Raw genomic sequence first — 26,587 nt, 5'->3', positions numbered from 1 at the left:
GGCTAAAAAGAGAAATAAAAATCTTAAAAGAAATTAGAAATTTATTTAGGCCAAAATCAGATAAAAATCTCATAAATTCTAGAGGAAGAGAATTTGAATTGCATGATTTAAAATCATAATAAAGAAATAGAAACTGTGTGAGCACTATGACAGATTTGTAATACAAATACCAATGTGGATGAAAATTTGTCAGAAGAAAAGCAAAAGACATCAGCATTAAAAGAACACATGAATTCCATAAAGATCAAAGTGACTAGACTTGACAAGATGTGTAGAAATAACTTAAGGATAATAGGTCTTCCAGAAAAACATGACAAATCATAAAACCTGAATACCATAGTGGAAGAAATAATAGAAGAAAAATGTCCAGAACTTCTGAATACAGACAATTATTGTTGTTTGTCTTTCACAGATTATTGATTAAGCGATGATTAGGGAATCCACAGATTGCCACCAAGAAAGTACATACATTCATGGGCATGTATGTGTATGTTTCTGAAGGGTAGACATAAATGCTCTATTTCCTTTTTTTTAAAATGCTTATTTTTAACCTTTAGAAAAGAACATTTCCATATACAAAGTAGGACAAAAAGAGAATTCTTTGTGAAACCATAAGTTTCTACTTTATGATTCTTGATTTAAAAAAATAGTAAATTACACATATTACTTTGAAAACTACCCTCTGCTTCCTTCTGAACTTTATTCCTTTTTGTGAATTTAAAAAATGTTTTAATGGTTGTATTTTTTTAAAGTTATTATTGCTAATGTCCCCTCCTACCCCCTTCTTCTTCCATTAACCAAGAGAAAGGGGAAAACAGAAGACTTTTAGAAACCTTGTAACAAATAAACATAGTTAAGTAAAATTAATCCATATGGTATTTTTGTCCATAAATATATTTTCTCTTTGCACCTTGTATCCATCACCTCTGTGTCAGGAAGTAATGTGTTTCATCATATGTACTCTTGAGACATGGTTAGTCCTTGTGCTGATCAAAGTTCTTAAGTTTTTCAAAATTATTTTTCTTTACAGTGTTGCTATCCTTGGTTCTCCTGGTTCTATTCACTTCATTCTTTGTCAGGATTTTTTTGAAATCATCTATTTCATCATTTCTTAAGGCACGAAAATATTCCTTCATATTCATATGCCACAATATGTTTAGCTCTTCTCCTTTTGTCTAAAAGATAATCCAAGGCATGTCCTTAGTATTTAGCTTTATTTTTTCTTCTTTGTTTCTCCCATGCCTTCTTCTATGTTTGTATATGCTTCTTTTCCTGTACCCCAATTTTGAGAAATATCATTTTTGACCTGCCTTTTCTTTCCTTCAGCACTAGTGTGTTCCTTTAATTCTCCCTTCTTTTTTCCCTTTTCATACCTTTAGAAAAGAATCAAGCCATCCCAGAACCACTATTTTTCTTATTTAACGCCTGAGAATCCTTTGAAAATGTTAAATTTCAGGAGCAGCACTTGTTTCTTTTATGTCATTAGAATATTGTCATTACATAATTCCTAAATCTTCTAATTGCTCACATAAATTTTTACTTTCTAGGTTTCTTTGGACTCTTGTATTTGTATTTTAAAGTTCCTACCCAACTATGGTCTTTGCATCATAAATACTTTAAAGTTCTCTATTCCATTAAGATCTATTTTTCTCCCTGAACAATTATCCTCTGTATTGTAATCTAAGTTACTCTTACTTGTAAAACCTTATCTTTGCCTTTTTTATGTTATATTCTAATATCTCCTCGAGTTTAGAGTATTAAATGTTAGATCATGCATGATCCAAACTGTGGTCCCTTGATATTTGAATTGCTTCTTTCTGAATGCTTGCAGTAATTTTTTTTTGACAGAGATGCTCTGGAATTTGGCCTATAACATTTCAGGGACTTTTCTTTTTGAGGTTTCTTTCAAAAGATGATTGGTAGATTCTGTTGATTTATTGCCCTGTGGTTCAAATATATGTGGGAAGTTTTCATTTATAATTTCTTGAAATGCATAATAACCAGGCCTTTTTGGATCATGGCTTTCAGGGAGTCCAATGATCATTAAATTACCTCTTGATCTGTTTTACAGTCTAGTTGTTTACATTTTCTTCTTTTTTCAGCCTTTTGATTCTGTTCCAATGTTTCTTGCTATCTCTCAGAATAACTAACTTCTGCTTGGTCTATTCTGACTTTCAGGGAGTCCATGATTTGGATAAGGTTTATCACTTTCTGTTCTGGGGTATTTATCCAACTTGAAACTCTTTCCTCTAGATCTTTCCTTTCACATTTTATCTCTTGCTTCATTTCTTCTAGGTATTCATGTACTCTTAAAAATGCTTTTCTTTGTATTTAAAAATACATTAAGTTAAATCAAAATTTGAAATACATTAAATTAAAAAAATACATTACTTTCTCTGAGATTGGATTGGGGGGAGGTATCTTTGAATCTACAATAATTCTCTATAGTGGTAGAAGGTTTCCCACCTCCACCCCCAAGTTTTATTCATTTCTACAGCCTTAGTGCTTAAATTGGGGTTTTGTGTCAGAACCAAGCCTGCCCTCTAATGAACTTTTGGGTGGGGTAACCAGTCCTGCTTGGTCTTTCCCTAAGTTACCTGGGCTCCTGCATTGACCTCCACTCCCAACGTTAGACCCTTCTCATCTTTGATGTTTAAAGTGTTATATCTTCAGGGCTTCTACGTTGTCTCATATTGAGTTTTAGGGTTTTTGGAGCCCTGGACCATCACATTTGAAGTGCTGCCATGCTGGCGCTGGTATTTCCACTATTGGTGTTTTTCAAGGTCCCCAAGTTAGCATTTCGGACCCTTTTTGCCTCCCTCTCTCCCAGGATTTCTCATAGGATTCTCCACTTTTGCTGCCTCTGGACAAAGAATCCTTCAACCTTCATGTATCTATCTCTTGCCCTTCTCTTATAATGCTGGGAAATGGTCAGCTTGTTTCCCTTTGCTGGCATTAGATCACTGTTAAACCCCTTTCATAATGCCCTTGGTCTTCAGACTGGCTTTTTGTGCAGTTCTAGGGTAGAACAAGTCACTTACTATAATTTTTGATTGGGTTTCTTGATAGTTATCTGACCTGGTGTAATTTTTAGGATTTTGCTGGAGTAAACAGGAACAAGCTGAATTGCCAGCCACCATTTAGGCAGCCATCTTGGATGAAAGTCCCCATCTGGTAATTTTTTTTTTATTCCTCAATTTGTTTTGAATTCTATATGTTCTTTTTTTTTTTTACAAAATAATTTTGATTTGGGTTTTTTTTCTCTTTTCAAAACTAAATTACTTAATGGTTTATCTATTTACTAGCCTATTTAAAAATTCTAGCCTTTTGTTCAAGGAATTCAATAATATTTTTTCTTTTAAATTTTATTTATTTTCTTTTTCATTTATTATTTAGGAAATTATTACTTACTCTTCACATAGGTCTGTATCTATCATATTTCCCTACTAATGACACTTTTTATTGCATCATGATAAGTAAAGGATATGCTTAATATGCTTTTCTACATTCATTTATGAATTCCTTGTTCTATTTTCTGATACATTTTTGTAAAAGTATCCTGTGATAGTGAAAATTATATTTCTATCCAATAATCACTGTGGTTATATCCAATCCAGTTTTTCCAATATTCTATGCAGATCTATAACTCCTTTATTTCTTTTTCTGATATTATATATATGGATCTATATACTATGTATTTATCAAGTTTTAAAAGAATTTAATGTTGATGTAACATACTATTTTGTTTTACTATATGTATTTTTGCATTTCAACTAGCATTAAGTGCTAACATTCATTGAAGGCATGTTAAATGTTCATATTGTTTTCTTCTCTGTGGCACCTTTATGCATAATATTTTCCTGTCTATTCCACTTAAAAGGATCACATTTTTTATTGTTCCTACATCCGAAATCATGCTCAGAGTTCCTGAATTTTTGCATTGTCCTGAGCATAATAAATTTCATTCCTGCCCCTAGTTTTAACTCTGTATGTGCATTTGTCTAAAATTTGGTTTTGCTTGTATGTATGTAACAAATTGTTGTTTTATTTTCTAAGCCATTCTGTAAGTCTCTTCCATTTTATGAATAAATTTAGCTCATTACTATTCAGAGCCATAATGGTTACTGTTATTTTCCACCCCAATCTTGTTATATTACTTCTTTGTTTTAAAATACACATTATGTACCCATGGTCTGTTTTGTTTGAAAAACTCTGATCCCCTTATACACCCTTTCCCCTACACATCTCCTCTGCCCTGGCTCATCCTCCACACCCTCTTTTTCAGAGTACTAAGTGGTGCTTGTTTTGCTCCCTGTCCCACTTCTCTATCCAGATACCTACTCCTCACCTTCCCAAACCTAACCCATATTTCTTTTTTCCTTTTTACTGTTCTTTTTTTTTTTTAACACTTCCTTTGCCCAGCTCAGTCAAGAGTAGATCAAGTTTTTGCTCTCTGCTTTTGTCTTCACTCCTCTTTTTTCAAATGACCTTTACTTGTGGTGTTCTATTCTCACCATTCTATGCTTCTTTCCACTAAGATGGTTTTATCTGATTTTTTTTTCATGACTTTCATGTATCATGCTCTCCCTATATTCTTTCAGTTTCCTCAGACTCAGCAAGGCTTCTTAAAGACAATAAACTTGTCTCTATTAATCATGTAAAACCCAGCTCATTCTAGGTCTTTTTTTTCCAAATATACTTTTTTTAGTTTTCTTAAGTTTCTTTGATGAATTTGCATATCAAAATCACTTGTCACTTCTAATTTCCTTAGTAGGAATGATTTGAATTCTTCCCTTCTGCTGAAAATTTTATACTTAGCTTTGTGGAGCAAAAAGGCTGACTTCCTGACTTACAGACTGACTTAGACTTTTCAGTCTATTATTTCTTCCTGCCCCTTTTCTTTCATTACTTGTCATTTATAAGTAGTCCTGTGTTGCTCATAATACTTTTCCTTGATATGTTGAAGGGTGTCTGTCTGATAACTTGCAAAATTATTTCTTTGATGTTGAAACTGTCTGTTACTTGGTGACTATTTTAGTGCATAAGCTATACATTGAGTTTCTTCTCTGATGGAGTCTTGTGGATTCTACAAAACTGTAATTTGTCCTATTTCAAATACTTTGGGCAGCTTTCTCATGTGATTTCCTGAAATGTTGTATTCCTATGGATTTATTTTTTACTTCCATCCTAGATCTACAGATCTATATTTGACTGGAGGTATTTCAAATTTAACATGTAAAAAGTAGAATTCATTATCTTCTCCCATAAGCCCCCTTCATCTTAAATCCCTCAATTTCTGTTGAAGACACTATAATCATTCCACTTGGCAACCTCAGAGTCTTCCTCAGTGGAGGAAATGTCACCTGAGCTGAGTAAGTTAATTATTCTCAAAGCAGAGCTAAGAATATAATGCATCGATGCTGATAAAAATGTGATGTGTAGTCAACATGCATTTATTGAGCCCTTAATATGTGCCAGGCGTTGTGCTAAGGATAGAAAAGATGGAATGATGGAAGACAGAATGTTGTATATGGGTAGCAGTTAGCAATCCAGCTTAACTAGAATGGAAAGTTTGTGAAGGAATATACTCCATCCCATGTTACTGTGTCTCTGCATAGGCTGACCCTGTGCCTGGACTGCATTCTCTCTCAGTTTATATGTAATCTTACAAAGGAAGCTTTCCTGATCCCACTAGTTACTAGTGCTTTTTGATCCTTTGCAAAATTATGTACTTTTGTTAAGTTATTTGATCTCCTTGAGCCTCAATTTCCTCATCTGTAAAGTGAGAATTCTGGACTAAGGACCCTTCTAGCTTTAAAGTTATGATCAATGATCTTATTCTTGTCCTATGCATTTTTTCCATTTTTTTTTATAAATCCTTCGCATAGGACTATCTATTATCCTTTCTTTTTATTCCAGTAAACTCCAGTGGTTCCCTATTGCTTCCAGGATCAAATGCAAATCTGCTTGGTAATCAAAGTCCTTCATAACCCAGGCTGTCCCCCCTACTTTTCTTATACTTGATACCTTTCCCTCCTCCCATACCTGCCCCCAGCCATGTACTCTTCAATGCAATAAGCCTGGCTTCTCTGCTGTTCCTTGAACAAGAAGGCATTTTCTCTGACTGTCCCCACATGCCTGGAATAATCTCCCTCCTCATCTCCATCTACTGACTTCCCTGGCTTCCTTCAAATCCAAACTAAAATCCTCTCTTCTACAGGAAGCACTTCCCAATCCCTTTTAATCGCTTTTAGTGCCTTTCCTCTTTTAACCACTTCTCATTTTTCTGTTCTGTAGCTTGTTTGTACAAACTTGCTTGTTTCTTCCCTCATTAGATTGTGACCTCCTTGAGACCAGGAACTGATTTTTGCTTCTTTTTCTATTCCTAAGCACCATGCCTGATATGACTAAGCACATTAATTACTCATTATCAAACATTAATAAATGTCATTGACTGATTGACTTGCTAATTTAGGACCAGTTTCCAGTAGAGAAACCAGGGCTGTATACATAGGTCCAGGAGTGAAGTTAATCTCTGATGTTTCCAGAAGACAACACTCCTCAGAACATAGTCCCTAGCCGTCTCATCAGTGGTATTGCTTAATTCTTAGTAAATTTGGTCACTGTGAATTTCTGAGATTTCCAGCAATCACTATTTGACAGAGAGAGATCAACACAATACTGTTCTTTTCCTCCAGCAAATATATTCCTTTGGAAGAAAACTGGGACAAGGGAGCTTTGGAGTGGTCATTGAAGTCACACACAAGGAAACAGATCTCAAGTGGGCCATGAAAAAAGTGAACAAAGAAAAGGTAAGAAATATCAGCAGGGCTAATGGCTAAGTTGTGGGCACATAACACCATTAATAACAGTTAAGGGCAAGAAATAATAGAAATAATAATGTGACTTTTATATTTCTTAATGTGGATTTGGGGGGTAGGGGTAGAGTGGAAAAAGCTTTGGATTTAGAATCCAAGACCTTCTGTTCAGATCCCAGCCCTGACTGACACTCCCTATACTGTACCATCTGTGGGCAAGGCGTATGACTTCTCTGGTATTCAATTTCTTCATCTATAAAGAGGACCAGGGACTGGGTGGCATCTAAGGTCCTTTCAGTTCTAATCTATAATTCATGAATTAAAGAGGGTGGAATAAATTAGATAGCATGAGAGGAAAAAAAAACAGGGAACAACTTTCCAGGTGGAAACTTTTCACCGAATCAAACCTATACTCACTAACCCATCTACTTTCCTCCTTTTCTACTGATGCTGGCAATTACTTTCCTGGACTGTTCGTGTTAGGTCTCCTCAAGCTCACTGTGTTCCCTTCAGGCCAGAGTAAATGCGACACCCTTTTTCTCTTGGAAATGACCCAGTCCTTCTTTCTCAGTCACTAAACAGTAACATAGGACTCATGTTGTGACTGTATCAGTTGCAACTACTATATAGTTTTTTAAAAAAAGGACACTGAATTTGCAGTTGGGATACCTGTATCAGAGATCTGGCTTTCTAGTTTACTAGCTAAGTGCCCTTGAGCAGGTCCATAAATTTCCATATGCTTCAATTTCCTCTTCTATAAAATGGAGATGATACTTGACCAACTCACTAGGCTAATTCAGTAGAGTAATTGCCAAGGGCAGTATAATAGAAAGGGAAAAGAATGGGTCTATGGGTGTGGGCTGCTCTAATTTAGTTTTTGCCCTTTCCCATTTACTTATCTCTATTTCTTAGAGGTAACCCGAGTAATGGATATAGCTGTCAGTTATCTAATAAATAACCATTTACAAAATATTTTGTATACATTATCTTCTTTGATGTTGATTACAGTTTGGTCTAGGGAAATCTTGCTGTTATTCCTGTTTTATAGATAAGGAATGAATGGGATTTAGGGTCAGAAAGCCTCTGTTCCAATGTTGGCTCTACTGTTTGCTAGCCTTTTGACCTTGTATGAGTCATTTATCCTTTCCAGGAGTCAATTTACTCATCTCTAAAATGAGGATATCATTTCATATACACTCAGATACACTGTCTATCTATGTATCTACACTATCTATCTCTATTACCTGCTTCATTGAAACTCATGGTGTCTAGATGGCACAGTAGATGGAGTGCCAGACTTGGAGTCAGAAGAGTCATATTTATGAGTTCAAATCCTTCCTCAGACACTTTCTAGCTGTGTGACCCTGGGCAAGTCACTTAACCCTGTTTGCCTCAGTTTCCTCATCTATAAAATGAACTGGAGAAGGAAATGGCAAACCACTCCAGTATTGTTACCAAGAAAACCCCAAATGGGGTCATGAAGAGCCAGATATGACTGAAAAACAACTGAACAAAACAACAATGCCTCATAAAACTACTGAGAATGTCAAATGAGACAATATATATGTATATATAAAGCATTATTTTGTAAATGGCATTACTAGATAACTGTCAGCAGTCATTATTATTATCATTTTTCATCTCTACCTAAAGGCAACCATTCTCTTGCCTGCTCTTTACTCCTTACTCTCAAGTGTCTACTCTTTTCTTTCCTAAACTACTTGTTCATTTCCTATTTGAGTGGAAATTGGCTAAGCATCTCTTTTTCAGATCTAAAACTCAGTCTTTTGAACTTGAGTATATTGTCATTATTTTTGTGTTTCCATGCCTATCAGGGAAAAAACTGAAAACATTGTTAACTACAATGTATTGTCCTGGTTTCTATATGAAACATAATATATTTAGAAATAAGCAAGCTTTTTTTTGCCCTGTAAGTAAAACAAAGTGTAACTAGTTTCCTACCAACACTATGAAAATTGATGATAAATAAAAATAATTATAGCGTCAACAGTGATGGAGGGCACTAAGAATCAGCAGGATTATTTCTAGTTAGAAAGATTTCAGTTCATATAGATTGAGAAAACTAGATATAACTTAAAATGTCACTAGTAACCTTAGCTCTGTCAAAATTAAGTGGATGAAAATGGGGAAAGTCCACTAACCATATTTCATGTTTAAAAAGATGTGTCAATTCATTGATATGTGAACTCCTACCATTGATACAGATTGCAATGCACAATTGTACTTTAACACATAATAGAATGAGATGCTGTGACCTAAAACCTCTGTGCATTGGTGGGCCACCTTCTGGAGGTGAGCACCTCTATCCTTAGCCAGGCTGGTCCTCAGAAGACACAGTCTGTCTCCAGAGCCTATATCTCAAGCCTTTCCAACTAAAGAGAGTCAGTCAGAACCTTCAAGAATTCAGGGTATTGAGAAAGAATGAGAGGAAAAGTTGAGGGGGAGAGGAATCAGTATCAACAACAACTAACCTAAATGTCCTTCTAATTCTAAATTCTCTTGGGTCTCCTGTAATGCAGAAAATCAGTGAAGGAGGAAGATGGGAAATTGGAGAGTTTTCATAGAATTTTAGAACTAACTGGTAAGAGAAATTAGAGGCTACCTCATCCAAAATTCTCAATATGCAGAAGAGGAAACTGAAGGTCCAGTAAGTAAAGGGACTTACCCCATGTCACTTGGCTAGTAAACTGAAGAACAGCATCTGAAGCCCGAATCTTTTGACTCTACTTCTGCCTCTAGTTTACATGGAATGATTTCAAAAACAAAAAGTAGATAACACATATAGACAAAACAACAGGGAAACTCTGAGGTCTTTTCTTAGACTCAGGATGAATTGTATGGAACCACTCCACAAGCCATGGAATCTTGAGCAGTAAGGCACCTTAATACATAGAATATCTGAGCTTGGAGGGACCTTACAACATGTAGTATCAGAGATGGAAGGGAGATTAGAAACGATCTGATTCGAGCTTAGGGCTTCTTACAGAAAATTCTGAAATATCCAGAGATTTAAGTTATCATACAAATTGTTGGTGGCAGAGCCCACACTAGAACCAAGATTTCTGGTTTCTCAGTTCAATGTCAGAATCTTAATTGCACTTCACTCCAAAATTAAATTATTCTTTAGATCCCATAATTATCCTCCCATATGATTTCCTAAGTTCTGAATTCAATTCAATATAAAAATGATTACTATTCATCAAATTGAATTATTTGGTGTAGAACCTTTTAAGTATAATACAAGACTAAAACTGTGGACCCAGTTCCTGGCCTTTAAGCTCATAGTCTACTTTGTCGAAGTTGACATTCAGACAACGAAGTAATCACATTAAACCAATATAAGAATGAACAGTAAGGTCTGCTTGAGACTGCAGAAGACCACCTAATAGTTTTGTGACTTTGGTCAAGTCACTTAATTTTTCCAAGCGTCACATCACCTTTGTGGGGTGAACTAGTTGAGGGACAACAGTATAGTAGAAAAATCTCTGTATCAATAGTCAGAGGGCCTTGGTTGATGTAGTGACCACATTTGTTTAATTAGGCAAGTAATTTCACTTTTCTAGATCTCTATCTTCTGTAAAATGAGGATGTTGAACTATGTCTCTAAAGTTCCTTCCAATTCTAAATCTGTGATCTTTCTTTGGTCCTTCATAACTCTAAATGTCTTATTACTTGACTACCTTCCAACCCTCCCTGCCAATTTTATGAATTTTGGAATCACAAGAAATTTAAGTAATTTCAGGAATCACTAAAGTCTGTTCTGTGGGCCAAATTTGGCCTGCCACTTGTTTTTGTATCACTAGTGAGCTAAGAGCTATGGTCCACCCACCCCTGATCTAGTTTGACCCCCTCATTTTTATAGATATAGACATTGTAGGTCAGAGACTCTTGATGGTCAGTGGCAGGGATGAGATTCCAAGTCATTCTCCAGGCCTACCACCTAGCTCATAGAGGAAAGTGATTTGATAGCCAAATTCACATCCAGATGCCCATTATTTTTCTGTGGTATATTTATTGTATCAGACTACCCCACAGAAGATGACTAAACTTTGCACAAAGCAGAGAACCCTCAATGGGATTCCAGACTAAATAAAGGACAGATTTTTTGGCAGACACAGGACCTTGAGAAGCGAAGACCATGGAGAAGTGACTTGCCTAAGGTCACCTAAGTAGTTAGTAATAGAAGCAGGACCATAATCCAGATGTCCAACTTTCCACATCACTTGGTATTGAACTTCACTAATTTGCGGAGAGAGGACATCACTGGAGCTTCCTAAATCACAGGTGATTCATCAACTGTCTTAGCAGAAATTCAGCTTTGATTGGAAATAGTGTCTCTCCCGTCCCATCCTTCCCTCCTCTTTGCCTTTCCTTCCTCTAACTGTGCTTGTAAAAACAGTATTAGCCAGGAATGTGTGCTACTTCCAGTATGAAGGAAGTATTCCTGGCCTAAGGGAAGGCAGGTCCCTCTTGGGTTTATTATTGAGAGCCAGAGGGAACCAGAAGGATCCAGGGTGAGTACAGCTCAGTGTCATCCCCTGCTTAAGGTCTGTTTCCTTCTTATTGCATTGTACAAGGCCCCAAACATGTTGTTCTTAATCCTCTCCAAGTGGCTAGATAGCCTGGAAGGTCATGGTTTTCACATTCATGTTCTTGTGTAACTATAGACAGAGGAATAAATATTATTGTGAAGAATATATTGAAAACTGAAAACATGTAGGGAGGAAAAGGGACAAAATTAGAGCTAACCAAATTTGCAGAGGAAATACATAGACACAAATAGCAGCCATTTCTATAGTGCTTTACAAAGTACTTCCTTCACAGAAATCCTTTGTAGGATGTAGTACAAATACTATTTTACCCATTTTGCATGAGGAAACAGATCAGTAAAGATGACTACCCAAAGTCACTAGTAAGTGTCATCAGCAGGACTTGAATCCAAGTCTTCATACCCATAAGTCCAATGCTTTTTCAATTTAATTCAATTTGGCAAATATTTATTAAACATGTACCTCATTATAGCACTATGCTAAGTGCTAGGGATATAAAGGTAAAGACAGACAGTTGTTGACCTTGAAGAGCTTACATCCTACAAGAGGGGGTTATGATATGTGCACAGACATAAGTATATTACAGAATGTGATGGGGACACACAGGAAAGGTGAGAACAAAGTACTCTAGGAATTACATTTGAAGAGAGAAGACTTTCAGCTAAGGGGCTAGGGAAGGCCAAGGTAAGGAGGCACATTTCAGGTGTGCAGGATGATCTGTGTAAAAATGCACAGGGGCAGGAGAAGGCATCCTGATTTCAGGAAACAGTTCTAGCAACCATGTTGCCTCCCATCTAGTCATATATCCCTTGTTGCTGTTGTCCAGTCATTTTGTGTCAGACTCTTCATGACTCTTATTTGGAGTTTTCTTGGCAGAGACACTATAGTGGTTTGCCGTTTCCTTCTCTAGCTCATTTCACAAATGAGGAAACTGAGGCAAGCAGCGTTAGGTAACTTGCCCAGGGTCACACAGCTAGTAAGGAAGATGAGTCTTCCTGATTCCAATCTATCCATTGGGCCACCTACACACATCCCTACTCCCTGTCATTTAATAGATGATAAAAAAATTGCACCACTTGTTTGACCACAAGGTCAAACAACCACTAAGCAGTCTTCTGCACTCTTAAATCAAATCAGCAAAAATTTATTAGATATCTATTGTGTGCCAGGCACTGTGCTACATAATGAGAATGCAAAGAAAGGCAAAAGACTGTGTCTTCCCTCAAAGAGCTCATAATCTAGTGGAAGAGAAGTCTTTTTTTTTTTTAAAGCAATCGGGGTTAAGTAACTTGCTCAAGGTTACACGGCCAGGTGTTTCTGGGTGGGTGCTAAGTGTCTGAGCCCGGGATTTGATCTCCAGGTGTTCTCAACACTGGAGCCGGTGCTCTTACTCGCTGTGCTACCTGGCCGTCCCGAAGAGAAGTCTTAATCAGACTTTCCTATCCATTCTTATATTGGTTAAACATAAAAATTTTGTGAAGCAAGGGTAGTAGGTGAACCAAATATTACGATCCAAATTTTCTAGAATATAGAATGTGCAAAAGGGTTTAATGTGAAATAACTCTTGAAAGGTAGGTTGAGTCAAATTGTAGAGAATCTGAGACACTGGGCTACTTACTTAGGCCTTTATACTGTGGTCAGTGAGGGAAACTGAAGGGTTTCGGATAAAGGGAGTGATGTCAGTGATCAGACCTGTGTCATGAGATTATTTGAGAAGCTCTGTACAGGATAGATTAGACAAGGCACAGATGAGGCATTGAGAGGCACCTAGAGGTGAATAACTACACAGGGGATAATATGATTGGAAAGGTGATGATAGAGGTGACAAATGCTGTAGAAGCAGACTTGATGGGACTTGGAAAATGACTGGATGGCAGTTGGGAGAAGGAAAGAGGTTAAGGATGCTTAAAAGGGAAGGCAGAGCTACTATCAGCAGCAGCAAAAAGGAGAAAGTTAGGGGAAGTCTCTTCTCAACCCCAGAGTCTCAAACTACACAGGATTGGAAGCTGGCCAGAGTAAAACTTAAGGGAGTCTAATTTAATCATGAGAATAAGTTGCCTATCACCATATGAAAGAGAAATAACATGAAAAGGTAAAAGATATAAAAAGAATATGCACTTGTTATCCAGAAATAGGTTGAAGTGACGTTCTGATTTCATCTTGTGTTTCTTCATCAATTAAGGCTGGAAGCTCTGCTGTGAAATTACTTGAACGGGAGGTGAACATCCTGAAAAGTGTGAACCATGAGCATATCATTCATCTAGAACGAGTGTTTGAAACACCCAAGGTAAGGACACAGGAGAGGGAGTGTTGGGAAAGTTGTAATTAATACAGAATAAACATTGTTGGGTCCCAAGGTTAAAAAAAGTAACAACTGCCTTGTCAGAGAGATGAAGAAATGGAATCTTGGGCGGGGTCAGTGACTTCTTTGTGATTGATCACAGAGCCAAGAAATAGGCCACACTGGAACCTGAAGCCAGGTTCTTGAATATGACTCCTGTGCCATATCCAAAAGATTTCCTTATTCTTACTTATGTAATCTCTATCTCTCAACACAGCCAGACTCATGGGTTCAAGTAGCACAGAGAAATGATACAGGGCACATCTTATTGCAAGTGCAATTCCCTTGGGAAGCTAGTTTACAAAGATCATGGAATTTTCTTTCTCATCCAGTTTGATCCATTCTTTTTTTTTTTATAGATGAGAAAGAAAAGGACCATGGAGATGGTCACATATTGAGTTAGTGTTAGAATCAGAACTAGAACCAGGCCTCCTGACTCCTAGTTCAGATCCCTTTCTACCACACAATGCTGCCCTTGGGTTTTGCCCTTTTATTTCTTTAGAGGTATACGGAATTATGTCTGATGCAAGATAATGAAGTAAAGTCACTGTTTATACTCAACTATCTAGCTGTAATTATGATTATCGCATCCAGAATATGATCTTCTCTCATGTTGGCTAGGACCTACAAAGGTGTGCCCCTTTTAAAATGTGAATTAAAAATTTAATTTAATTTTTTAATTCCCTTAACATTATTGTAGTTTCATTCAAGTACCTGTTGCTTTGTATTCTCCCACTGATAGGCATGGTGATTTGGGGCTTAGTTTTTCTGCTTCATAGAATAATGGAATGTTAACACTAGAGGGGGCCTTGAAGAGAATGTAGTCCAGTCTTCCCTTATCCCTGACTTTGTTTTACAGATGATTCACAGTTCTAATCGCCACATCTTGTGAGGAACATTCATAAACTGGAGAAAATTCAGAAGGAAGCAATCAGGAGAGTGAAGCTCCTAGAATTTATGCCACAGAGAGAGTTCTTTGACCTGAAAAAAGGATAATATAGATATAGAGCCAGTTTAAGGCTAGATATTTGGGGAAACCCTAAAAATTCCTTTCCAAAATGCAATGAATTGTCTCTAGAGTCAATGAGTTTCCTATCACTAGATTCTTCAGGCTGAGGGGGAAAACCACTTATTGGGGATGTTAAACAAAGTTTGTCATGTATATGGCCTCTGAGGATCATTCTACATCTTTAGGACTTGAAGACCAGCCACACTATATCTATCACCTCTTATCCAGGATAAAAGACTCCTTTCCTTCTATGACCTAGTCTTCAGCTGCCACACTATCCTACTCATCCTCCTTTGGATACATTCCCCTTCTAGAACTTTGTCGTTCTGCTTGCAAAGGTTGAGGGACTTGGCCAAGGCCAACAATATAGCTGGGTGGTTCTAGAACCAGAATTTGATCTATGGCCTTCTCCAAAGCTACTGCTCTGCCTGTTCTATTGCTTCTAAGACAAACACATGGTACTTCATATTGTGTACAGTAGTGGCATCCTCGACTGTGTGTTAAAAGTATTTGATACTTTGGTTATCCTTCACAAAGGGAAACAGCCAGCTCTCCTTAGAATAAACCATCCTGAGCTATCCACATAAAAGACCTGGTAACTATTGTTACCTTGCTGCCACCAGGAAAATTGATGAGTTTATAGTGTCTATTTTCTTCCTGAAGTCTAGAATAGCTGAAAGGAAAATTTAAGGAAATTGGCTTACTTTTAGAATATATTTGCATCCTCCCAATTGTGTTGTTTGCCCTTAATTCAGTTAGGCTGGCTGCACACATCCCAACATGATTAGCCTTATCATTTGGGCCATCTGAATGATTGATGGAATGACTACTTGATTGATTAGGCCCCAGTGATTGGTATTGATCCCCCAAACTGCCGATATGACATGATCAGCTGTGCTGTGGTCCAAAGCACTTTCTGAATAGAGACATTGCCTTAGTTTAAGTAGCTGTTTCTGAATACCAATTAACCAAATTCTTTTCCACCAGCAGCATAGCCTTTTTTCCTCTTGAATTTCATTTAACTTATACCATATCACATTTGTTGCTGCGATAATTGTATGTAGTACATATATTTAAAACAAGCATTCTGTCTTACGGGTCTAACATCTATGACAGGTTGTTCTGTGTAAGTGGGTTTCTTACCACTTTTTGTACTAGTGAGGTGAAACATGTCTGATCAGTGATATCAACCAAAAAGATGGACCCACTATAGAAAATTGTTTGATGAGCTTTAAAATGGATTCATGCAACTAAAAAGTCTAGAAAGTCCTAATGCTCCTACAAGTCATACTGCAAGAGTCTAGGACTGACTACATCTACGATATGGAAATATGTTGGCCTCTTGTTTTCTTGCTGTGGGAGTAGAATCAGAAGCTCCTAGGAATTAGAATTGCCTGGAATCTTAGAGGTCATTCTGTGCAGCCGCTTCATTTTACAAATTAGCCAGAAGACACAGATGGTGACCTGGCAGGGATCATGCACATTCAGGAGACGCTGACTCTTCCATCTCTTCCTCCTAGTGTTCTAGCTTTTTCTTCTTTGCGTTAATTCTTCTGAATTAATCATATGCACATTTTGGCATTGAATCTTAGCATTGCATTGAACGGATAAAGATAGGCTATTTCAATGTGGGCCCTATAGCATCTCAGAGATTAGGTTTTGCAGTTTCAGGGGCTCCTCTTTATTAATTCACCCAGGAGTGATAAAGCTCTAAGGAATCGATTTAGGTCAGTTGTACTCACAAGAAATTGATGAATCAGAATGCTGATTTATTCATTGACTGGGGGAATATATACATTTCTTGCCTTCTCAATGGATAGGGAGGGTGAGGAGGGATGGACAGAATTCAGAACTCAAAATCTATTTAAAAATTAATGTTAAAAAAAATAAATAGATAATACATTTTAAAAGGTTTTTTAAATGACGAGCAGGATGATTTCAGAAATTCCTGGGAGGACTTATATAAACTCATGCAAAGTGAAGTGAACAGAACCAGGAGGCCATTGTATACAATTAACAGCAGTATTGTAAGGATGATCAATTGTGAAAGACAGCCACTATGATCAAGACAATGATCTGAGACAAATCCAAAAGACCCATTCTGAAAAATGCTATGTACCTCGAGAGAGAGAACTTATGAACCCTGAATACATATTGAAGCATACTTTTTCAAATTTCTTTATTTTTCTTCATTTTTTGGTCTGTGTTTTCTTTTGTAACATGGCTAAAATGGAATGTCTTGCCTGATTTTTCAAGTATAATCAATATCAAATTGCTTGTCTTTTCAGGGAGAAGTGAGGGAGGAAAGGAGAGAATTGGGAACCCAAATTTTTTTTAAATGATGGTTAAAAATTTTTAAGTGTAATTAGGAAATAGTTAGCAAAATAAAAACATATTTTTAAAAGATAATAGAGATATACCTGACCTGATAAACAGCACACCTTCCTGGCAGTCTGTATGCTTAGGAAACCACATTACGTATCAGAACATTGCTTACCAAATAGAGTTGGTTGTTAAGGAATATTTCCATCAAGAATTAAATTGGTCCAACCTATGAATTTGTATTTTAAAAAAATGTTGAGTGGCTAGACTCAGAGCGACCTCTCTCTTGTTAAATACTGGAAAAGTATTCAAGCAACAATAATCAGTTATTGGATGATTATACAAGGCACTTGCTGTTGGAAGATAGCAAAAATCACTAGAACACACAACCTGAGTTATAAGTCTTCAAAGTCCATGTAGTAAATTCAATCTGTACTTAACCAAGAATCATCTCTACACTTTCCTTAGTAAGTTGTGATCTACCTCTTGCCTGCATACTCCCATTAAAGGGGAAGCTACTCCCTCCTACATCAACCTGTTCCTCCTTTAGACTCCTACCCATTCAGCTAGCTCTGCTCTCTGGGGTCAAGAGGAATAAATCCTATTTCTCCTCTACTGGGCAGTTTTTCAGACATTTGAAGACCATAGTTGTGTTCACATGAGACTTCTCTTTTCCAAGCTAAAAGTATACAGACATTTCTCCCAAGACAGGATGATGGCATCACATTCTTCAGGTCTCTCATCATTCTAGCCCCCTATTTTGGATGTATTCCAACCTGCCTATGCCCCTTCATTCCTTCTGGATGTGATGCCTTGCAATGCAGCCTTGGATAGGATTCAGGTTTTTAGATTGGTGTTCTCTGCCATGTTACACTGTTGACTCATATTGAGTCTACTAAAAGTTGAGGTGTTTTGTTTTTACATTTTATTAATTTCTGAGCACTTCCCTTCCCTTCATTACCTCTCAAATAGCAAAGACTTAAAAGGAAAAACAGTCCAGCAAAAGCAACCAGAATGCAGACCATATCTAACAGCATATGCAATATGTCATATCCAGATTCATTTAACTGTGCAGTGAAAGAAGGGAGGTGAATTATCTCAACTCTTTTCAAGGTTCAAGTTTGGGCATGATAATTATGCAATATTTAGATTCATTTTATTGTTCTTTCTGTTTATGTTGTTGTTATCATCATGGATATGGCTTCTGTGGGTCCACTTGTCTCACTGAGTTGAGTCATATAAGCCTTTTCTTAAGTCTCTGAATTCTTCCTATTCTTACAGCACAGTAATATTCCATTACATTCATGTACCTTAACTATTTCCCAGGTGAGATGTACTTCCTTGTTTCTGGTTCTTTGCCACCACAGAAATGCTGCAATGAATATTTTTATATTTATAGGACCTTTCCATTTTTGTTCTCCTTGGGGTGTGCACCAGTAATAGAATCTCCAGTGTGAAAGGATGTGGACATTTTATTTATTTTTAAAAACACCATTCCAAATTGCCTTCCACAATGGTTGGACCAATTCATAGCTTCTCCAAGAATGAATTAGTGTCTCTGTTTTCCCATAAATCGTCCTACATTGAATATTTCCAGCTTTTCTTTTCTGATTTTCTGCCAATATTGTGTTAATTTGTATTTCTAATATTTGGAGCACTTCTTAATATGGTTTCATATGAGAACTCTTTGATCATATACTTTGATCACTTCTCCATTGGGAGGTTGCTCTTCATCTTAATATATTTCCATTAATTCCTTATGTACATCTTGGATATAAAGACCATATGAGAAATATTTGATGAAAATATTTTCCCAGTTGTCAATCCCCCTTTTCCCTTTAGCTTCCTAGCTGCCTTAATTTTATTCATGTAAAACCTTTTCAGTCTTCTGTCATCAAAATCATTTTATCCCTTGTCATTTCTTCTATCCCTTATTTGGTTAAGAGTTTTCCCCTTAGTCATAGTTGTGATATATGTGCATATATATATATATGTATATATATATATATTTCCATCCATTTTCTTCTCATTTTTATGATGTGACCTTTTCTATTTGTCAAGTATCTATTTGAAACTTATTTTCCCTAGTGTTTTTCCTTAAGAACTTGCTACTTACTTGTTCATTATCCTGGACTTGTGAAATTTTGTTTTGAACCTAAGTATACCCTTTTTTGAATTTTATCTTATTCCACTTTGTCCATAATTCTACATTGCTGCGATGTTTTTAGATCAAGGCTTATTTCCCAATGTATTAGCTATTAGAACCTGTTCCAGCAGGGGTGATTAGATACTTATTAACATAAATTTACTATAAATTAATATCAAAAGTTCATAGTTCAAGAGCTGGAAGAAACCACCTAGTCCCACACTTTCATTTCATAGATGAAGAGACTGAGATCCAGGGAAGTAAAATGACTTCCCCACATTTGCACAGTAGATTCATCAGAGGTGGCCTTGAACCCAGTTCCTCTGATTGTAGAGTGAGCCAGCACTCTTTCCATGACCTAGTGCTGCCTCCCTAAAGTGAGAATATGATGGGTGCATAAAAGCATAGAAGGCCAGGGGGTTATATGAGGAAGAGACTTATTTATACAAAAACCATTCTAGAGGTAGTGTTTGATGTGAGCCTTGAAGGATGAGATGTCAACAGGTGAGGGGATGGGGAATGAGATCAAGGTGGTGGGATTCTAGACACAGGGCATAACATAAGCAAAGGAATAAAGGGAGAAATAAATCTTAACAGATTCTTACTCCTGGAACTTCTAGATGCTATGCAGATCACTGCCTTTCTTTTTGTTGTTGTTTAGTTGTTTCGATCATGACCCCATTTGGGGTATTCTTAGCAGAGGTACCACAGTGGTTTGTCATTTCTACTCTGGTTAATTTTACAGATGAGGAAACTGAGGTAAGCTGGGTTAAGTGACTTGCCCAGGGTCATGCAGCTCACACATATCTGAGGCCAGATTTGAATTTGGGAAGATGAGTCTTCCTCACTCCAGGTCTGACACTCGATGCACTGCGCCACCCTAGCTGCCCTTCTTTTTATGTTTTAACAAGTAAATGATGTGCACTCTATTTTTATATTTTATCACTGTTTTTATATTACTTTCCACTTTTAATATTTTTCTTTTTATATTATTTTATATTACTTTCTTTTTTTTATATTACTTTCCACTTAAATTGGTGACTCTTTGCTAGTACTTGAGGAACACATTGACCTTATCTATACTGTGCTCGTTATGTCTTAGGGCACATTCATTTGGAAGAGATTCTTGTGAGTACCTTGTCTTAGTCATTGTGTGCTGATACTTTTTAGTTTCCATTTCAGAGGGCAGGCATTTACTGACCTGGGCCCTTGATTCAGAGTGCACCTTCTTTAGAAGCCTGTATTTCTGTATTAATTATCATCAGAATTTGAGGGCATATCATATTCTAAGGTCTAGTATGGCAATAGTGGGCACTTAGTGCATGTTTGGTGATTGGGACTGAATTCTATAGTGTGAGCTATGAGATCTCCAAAAAAATAATATAGACACATTTTTAAATGTTTACTTGGTGAATCTTGAATCAGCCAAGAAGTCCAGATTAAGATTTTGTTAGAAAAAAGGATTCATTTTCTACCTCAGTCCCTAACAGTAGCCTATTTCTAAGAATTTAAGGGGTATCTTCAGGAACCAAAGTATATTGAGATAGGTTTTTTTTTCCACATTCCTACTTTGTCTCCTGGAGTATAAGGTGGAATGAGAATGTACTTGCTTTTCAAATATTTGGCATTGAGTCCTTTAATTAGATATGCAAGAAGCAACCAGATAGATCAATACTTATATAATACTTACATACTTAACGTGATTTGAGAGACCATTATTCCATAGAAGATAGACTAGGCAAGAGGTTGTAAAGAAACAGAAAGACTCTTTGGTTCTGCACAAGATTAAAATCTGAAAATAACCTGGGATCACTCTTACTCACATCATGTGTTCTACTGTTGAAGCAAACCAATGAATAGGGTCTTACCCATTCTCACCCATCAAGCCAGTTTAAGGGATATGGTTAAAATAAATCAGTCTTCTATTGTCTCCACAACATAATAGGCTGATCCACCTCTTTCTCATGTGTAGAGGCATCATAGTATAATGAACTAGGAGTCAAGGAACATGGTTTTTGGTTCCAATTCTGAACACTAAATTGCTGTGTGACCTTGGTCAAGTTACAAACTCTATGGGCCTCAGTTTCTTAATGTACAACAATGGAGAGGGTTAGACTTAATGACCTCTAAGATCACTTCGGCTTTGAGATTATAAGATGGTCTGTCTTCTCTGAAATTTTCTAAGACAGAAGGTAGAATTCAGAGTAAAAGCATGAGTTGGTGCTAAACGATTAGTAGAATTTAGGGAGCAAGTGAAGAGACATGATATAGGATTAAAAAAAAAAAGTGTCAATCATTGGGAGAATAAGAAAGGATCTGCCCTAAACAGAGACTATAGCACAATTTTCCATATACCTTATCCTGCACTCATGTGCCCATCTTAGTGCTCAGACATATAATATTTACCTTTTATTCTAGATTCCTCCAAATGAGCTTCAACCGAGCAGCTCCCTAGGTTACTAACTTTACTCTCCAGTGAAATAGCAGTCTTCAAGTAGCAACTAGTGTCAATCTAAGCAAAATATCAATAATAAACCAATTGCCCCAATAGTGTAAACTGTATCTAGACTTGGGAAAAGCACAACTCAGTTACTGATATATGTAAGCAATCTGAGGAACACAAATCTCATTGACTCTCATCTACCAGAGGGTCAGGAAACCATCCACAAACACACACACACACACACACACACACACACAGGATAAGTATCAGCAGCTCAGATCATTTCATCTGCACAGCTGTATCATAACATGAATCCTACCTGGCTTCTTCCCTTTCTTTCTTCCTCATACAGTTTTCTCTGCAATATCAGCATATATTGGCCATTTTGGATGCACCAACCTGATTGTAGAGCTCCCTCCACTGTCTGGCATAGTCCTAGAAGGGCCAGAAGCATCAGGACAGTCTCCTATACTAACATCACCTGTACTTTCACCTCCACAAACCTGACTGCTCTCTTCTGCTCTGTGCTCACAGTTGAGTTCCAAAGGTTTTTAAAAATCATTTGAACATAGTACAGTAATTCCTCCTTTTTAATATTGTGGTATACTTTCTTTGGCAAAACAGCATTTTAAATGAAATCACTCCTCTTAAAAGATCCAAATTATTATTATTTTTACTATCTATGTATTTAAAAGCTTGCTCTCATTTAACAATCCAAAAAAATCTTAATAACTGGTGCAAAAGCTAAACGACTGTCTCTACTCCTTTTAAATGCCAGCGGATGTACCTTGTGATGGAACTCTGTGAGGATGGAGAACTTAAAGAAATACTGAACAGTAAAGGGAACTTCTCTGAGAACGAGACGAGGCAGATCATTGGGGACCTAGGGTCAGCTATTGCATATCTTCACAAAAAGGGTAAGAAGGAAGCTCATCAGTTACACGTATTCAATTAAAATAATAAAAATCATCACCATAATCATTATTTATATATAATACATTTACATAATATAATATATAAATTATATAAAAATAAATTATTTCATTTCATCATTTAAAAACAACTGCAATTTGTAGACAGTGGAAGGATTATTGTTTGCATTTCACAGATGAGGAAACTTAGGGTCAGTGGACTAAAAGATCCTGGCTAGTTATGGAAGTCACCAGGTAAAAAGTGGCAGAGTCATTACTAAATCATAGGGTTTTTAAAATTTACATTCAGCACCCTGCATTGATCCCTAAACTAATGATGAAAAGAGACAGAAAGCTATCAAGTGATATTATTGGGAAGAATGAAGTAAAATTTTTGAAAATGAAAGACAGAAAATATTTTTAGATAATCTATCACTAAATTCTAAATTTGTGGTTGGGTATGATTTTTAAAGGTCATCAGGTCAAACCTCATTTTGTGAATGAGGAAACTGAGGCTCAGAAAGGATAAGTGATTTGCCCAAGGTCACGGCTACAGGACAGAGTAAGAACTCAAATCCAGGGCTGCTGACTCCAGATCCAGCATGGTCCCCACTGCATCATGCTGTGCAAGTTTGGTTAGTTCCAGGAAAACAACAAATATGATACAATTTATTAACAAAAAAAAAAACAAAGGCTACAGATATGCTCCTACTTCGGGTGAAAAAAGCCCATCTCATAGGACGAAGAAAACTCTTGATAAAATATAGCATTCACATAGGTTTAAACAACAGCAATAGAATGACTTTCCCAGAATACAATCAAAAGTATATATCTGAAACCACAAGCTAATATTGTATATAAAGAAGAATAAAAATGGGTGCTAAATAGAGATATTTGTTCTAATCACTCCTACTTAACCATTTTTAAAAAATCTTAGAAATAGAAATAACGTATAAAAAAAGAAATAAAAGGAAACAGTATTAGTAATGAAAAAGTTAAAAGTATCTCTTTTGGTAGACTATATGCCTAGAAGACCAAAGGCAGTCAACAATAACAAGAAAAATTAATGGAGTAGTAACTTCTATTAAGGAGTTGGATACAAAATAAACCCACAAAACCATCTGTTTCTAAATTCTACTACCAGAAACTGATAGTAAAGAAATACCTCTTATAATAATGAAAAAATGTATCAAATATCTTCGTATTCCTTTATGGAGGCATATGAGACCTAGACAAATAACAATTTCAAAATTACTTTGGCAGAAATCAAGGAAGAACTGAAGAAATAGAGGGATTTATTCAAACATAGGTAGTCATAATGAACCCATTTCTCAAATTAACTTATAAATTTAAAGGAATATCAATCAAAATACCAAAAAGTTATTTTGCAGCATTAGATAAAGCTGTAAGAAAATTCATGTGAAAAAAACAAATGGGCAAGAATATTGAGAAAAATCATGAAAAAAAACTGGTAAAATGGAATTAGCATCACCCAGGAAGCAAAAATTATAAAACTTTGGAATCCAATGCCCTAAGCAGTGTGAAGTTACCAGGCTTTCTTTCAGGAATAGTGACTGGTGTTAGTGGGGATACGACAGTCAGGGGAACAGCAAGATTAAATAAAGATGATGATCCATATTTGTTTCCATTGGGGCACATCAGCATGCTTAAAGGCAAGCAATACCAGTCAAATTTACCAGTGAAATTGCTGGTCCAATGTCTAGACCTGTCCCTGTTGTATAGCTAAGAATTGTGAGCCTCTTGATGAATATTTTTTTTCTTTTTTTCTTGCCTCCTAAAACAGCTTAAAATAAATTATTTCAACAGTTTCTGCAGGGTGTTTTTTTTTCATTGAAGTGCCAGCAAATGTATTTTTAGGGGAAAGGTGTAGATAGTAAAAATGATAGCCCCCTTAACACAGGACCTCATGGTTTATAAAACACTCTCCTTACAATAGCCCCATGGATATTAGTAGGACAGGTGTGTTTATCTCCTTTCTACAAAGGAGAATGCAAGACCCCAAGAGGTGAAGTGAAGGACTTGCCAAATGTCATATACTTAGGAGCTAACCAAGTCAGGGATACACAATCAGTCTTTGGAGTCCCATTATGTGCATCATCTCCTGCTGGAATGAGAGAACAGGAATAGGGAGAGAATTCTTGAGCCTGATTTCTAGAATCTCCAAACTTGTATCTTTTCAAGGTTTTAGAATTGGCAGCCCTTGGGGCATTTTGTAAAATATCTTTGGCAGATTCCTTTGACAGTCATTCATTCTTTCCCTTGGTATAGTTTCCAAATAACTTTCAATTACTGACCTCAAGTTATCTATTTTTTCTTGGTAGATATTGTTCATAGAGACCTAAAGCTGGAAAATATTTTGGTTAAAAGCAGCTATACTAATGAAAAAAATGAAACCAACTTTAACATAAAGGTAAGAATATTAGTGCTAGAAAGGATCTGAGAGATTATCAAGTTAAACCTAAGAAACTGTGGGTGTGGAAAGTGATACCCAAGTGTCAAAGTCATTATCTCCCTCTAAATGCATATTTGTAGCTTTTTGAACAGAGACTAAATGGTTTTCATTTTTAAAAAGACTTCTCACAGATGAAGATGTAACTGACACGAATAATTTTAGAAGTTACATATTCTTCAGCATAAGAAAGCCTTTCAGCAATACCACTTAACTTCTCCAATTATTCTTGTCAGTTACATACTCGTCTATGAGGCTTTAACATTTTAAAAATAAAAACCATTTACTCTCTGTTCAAAAGCCTGCTTTATTAATGTACATACACATTTGGATAACTCTAAATCATTTGTTATGCTGAGCAAACAGATGCGCTGAACTATAATTAATTTCTAAATTATGCCTGACATATAATGTAAATGTGTTTGTAATTTAGAGAAAAGCACACCTAGATTATGCTTTGATTCAGCCAACAAATGCATTTCAACAAACATTTATGAAGTGTTTGCCACATGTAAGGCCTTCACATAAGTCCTACTCTGGTGCTGCATCATGGCAGGGAGGGGATATGTTTTTGAAAATCTGTGCCAGCAGAGCACAATTTGGGCAGCTCTACTGCACTGCAAAGATTCTGGGACTGGCAAGCACATGCTTTATCTGAGAGCTTTAGACCAGCTTAGATAAGTTGAGAGAAGAGCATAACTGATAAGCTGACCAGCTGACAATCAGATGATGAATTATTTGGCTGTGGCGGTCCACAAAGCAAAGCAAAATATATGCCCCTTAGTGCTATGTGACCTCTTTATGTCTCTTCAGTATTACTGGCAGAGTAGTGAAAAAGAGACAGAGGGTCCTATAAATCACACTGCCTTTAGGCTAACATCAATTTAACTAATTACTCTAATGTAAGGTTTTTGTCTAGTTACAAAATAATCAACATACTCTTGTGGAACTGAACCATATTAATCTTGATATTCTTAGTATAAGTGAAGCCAGAAAATTTAAAGAAGTTGCAGCAAAATGGAATGATAGTTCCTAGACTCTGTTTGGAGAGGTAAATCAAAGAATTAGTAAAGTTGATTTTATTTTGCAATGTATTGTGTATTAAATTCAACAGTGTTTATTATTGTTTGAAGGCAATAAGAAATAACATTTCAGGTGACTATCTGGTCATCTATTGTGGTGCTCAGGATAAACATTTGCAAAAAATAAAACAACAACCCATCATCAACATAGTTGAGTTTTATGATCCAACATATGTCATTTGTTGAAGAGGATGAGAAGATACAGAAATTCTAGGTAGATAATCAGAAAAAATAACAGATGGGATTATGCCCCCCCTCCCAAGTGACTAACAGGACATTACTATAAATATTGATTTATAGGCCTAATCTCTTCTAACAAATCTTTATGAGAATGATCTATACACATAAATAAAGATGGTATTTTTTTCTTCCTCCCTTCATCCCCCTCCTTTTTTCTTTCTTTCTTTCTTTCTTTCTTTCTTTCTTTCTTTCTTTCTTTCTTTCTTTCTTTCTTTCTTTCTTTCTTTCTTTCTT

General features: G+C 36.3%; 1 protein-coding gene across 2 annotated transcripts in view; it reads left to right on the top strand.

Moving 5' to 3' along the window:
- STK33 (serine/threonine kinase 33) overlaps positions 1-26,587 on the top strand; it is a 98,821-nt gene that overhangs the window by 9,020 nt on the left and 63,214 nt on the right. For both annotated transcript variants that reach the window (XM_069090889.1, XM_069090888.1), the window contains exons 3-6: positions 6,699-6,812; positions 13,572-13,676; positions 22,429-22,567; positions 24,904-24,992. In XM_069090889.1, coding sequence (XP_068946990.1) covers positions 6,699-6,812; positions 13,572-13,676; positions 22,429-22,567; positions 24,904-24,992 — 447 coding nt within the window. The remainder of the gene's footprint in view (positions 1-6,698; positions 6,813-13,571; positions 13,677-22,428; positions 22,568-24,903; positions 24,993-26,587) is intronic.

Source organism: Petaurus breviceps, unplaced genomic scaffold (genome assembly GCF_028583685.1).
Source record: "Petaurus breviceps papuanus isolate PSGF00001 unplaced genomic scaffold, PetGlider_PUasm1.0 188, whole genome shotgun sequence".
NCBI classification, from domain to species: domain Eukaryota; kingdom Metazoa; phylum Chordata; class Mammalia; order Diprotodontia; family Petauridae; genus Petaurus; species Petaurus breviceps.
The sequence above is the reverse complement of the archived record's forward strand: the minus strand, read 5'-3'. Positions and strand labels throughout refer to the sequence as shown.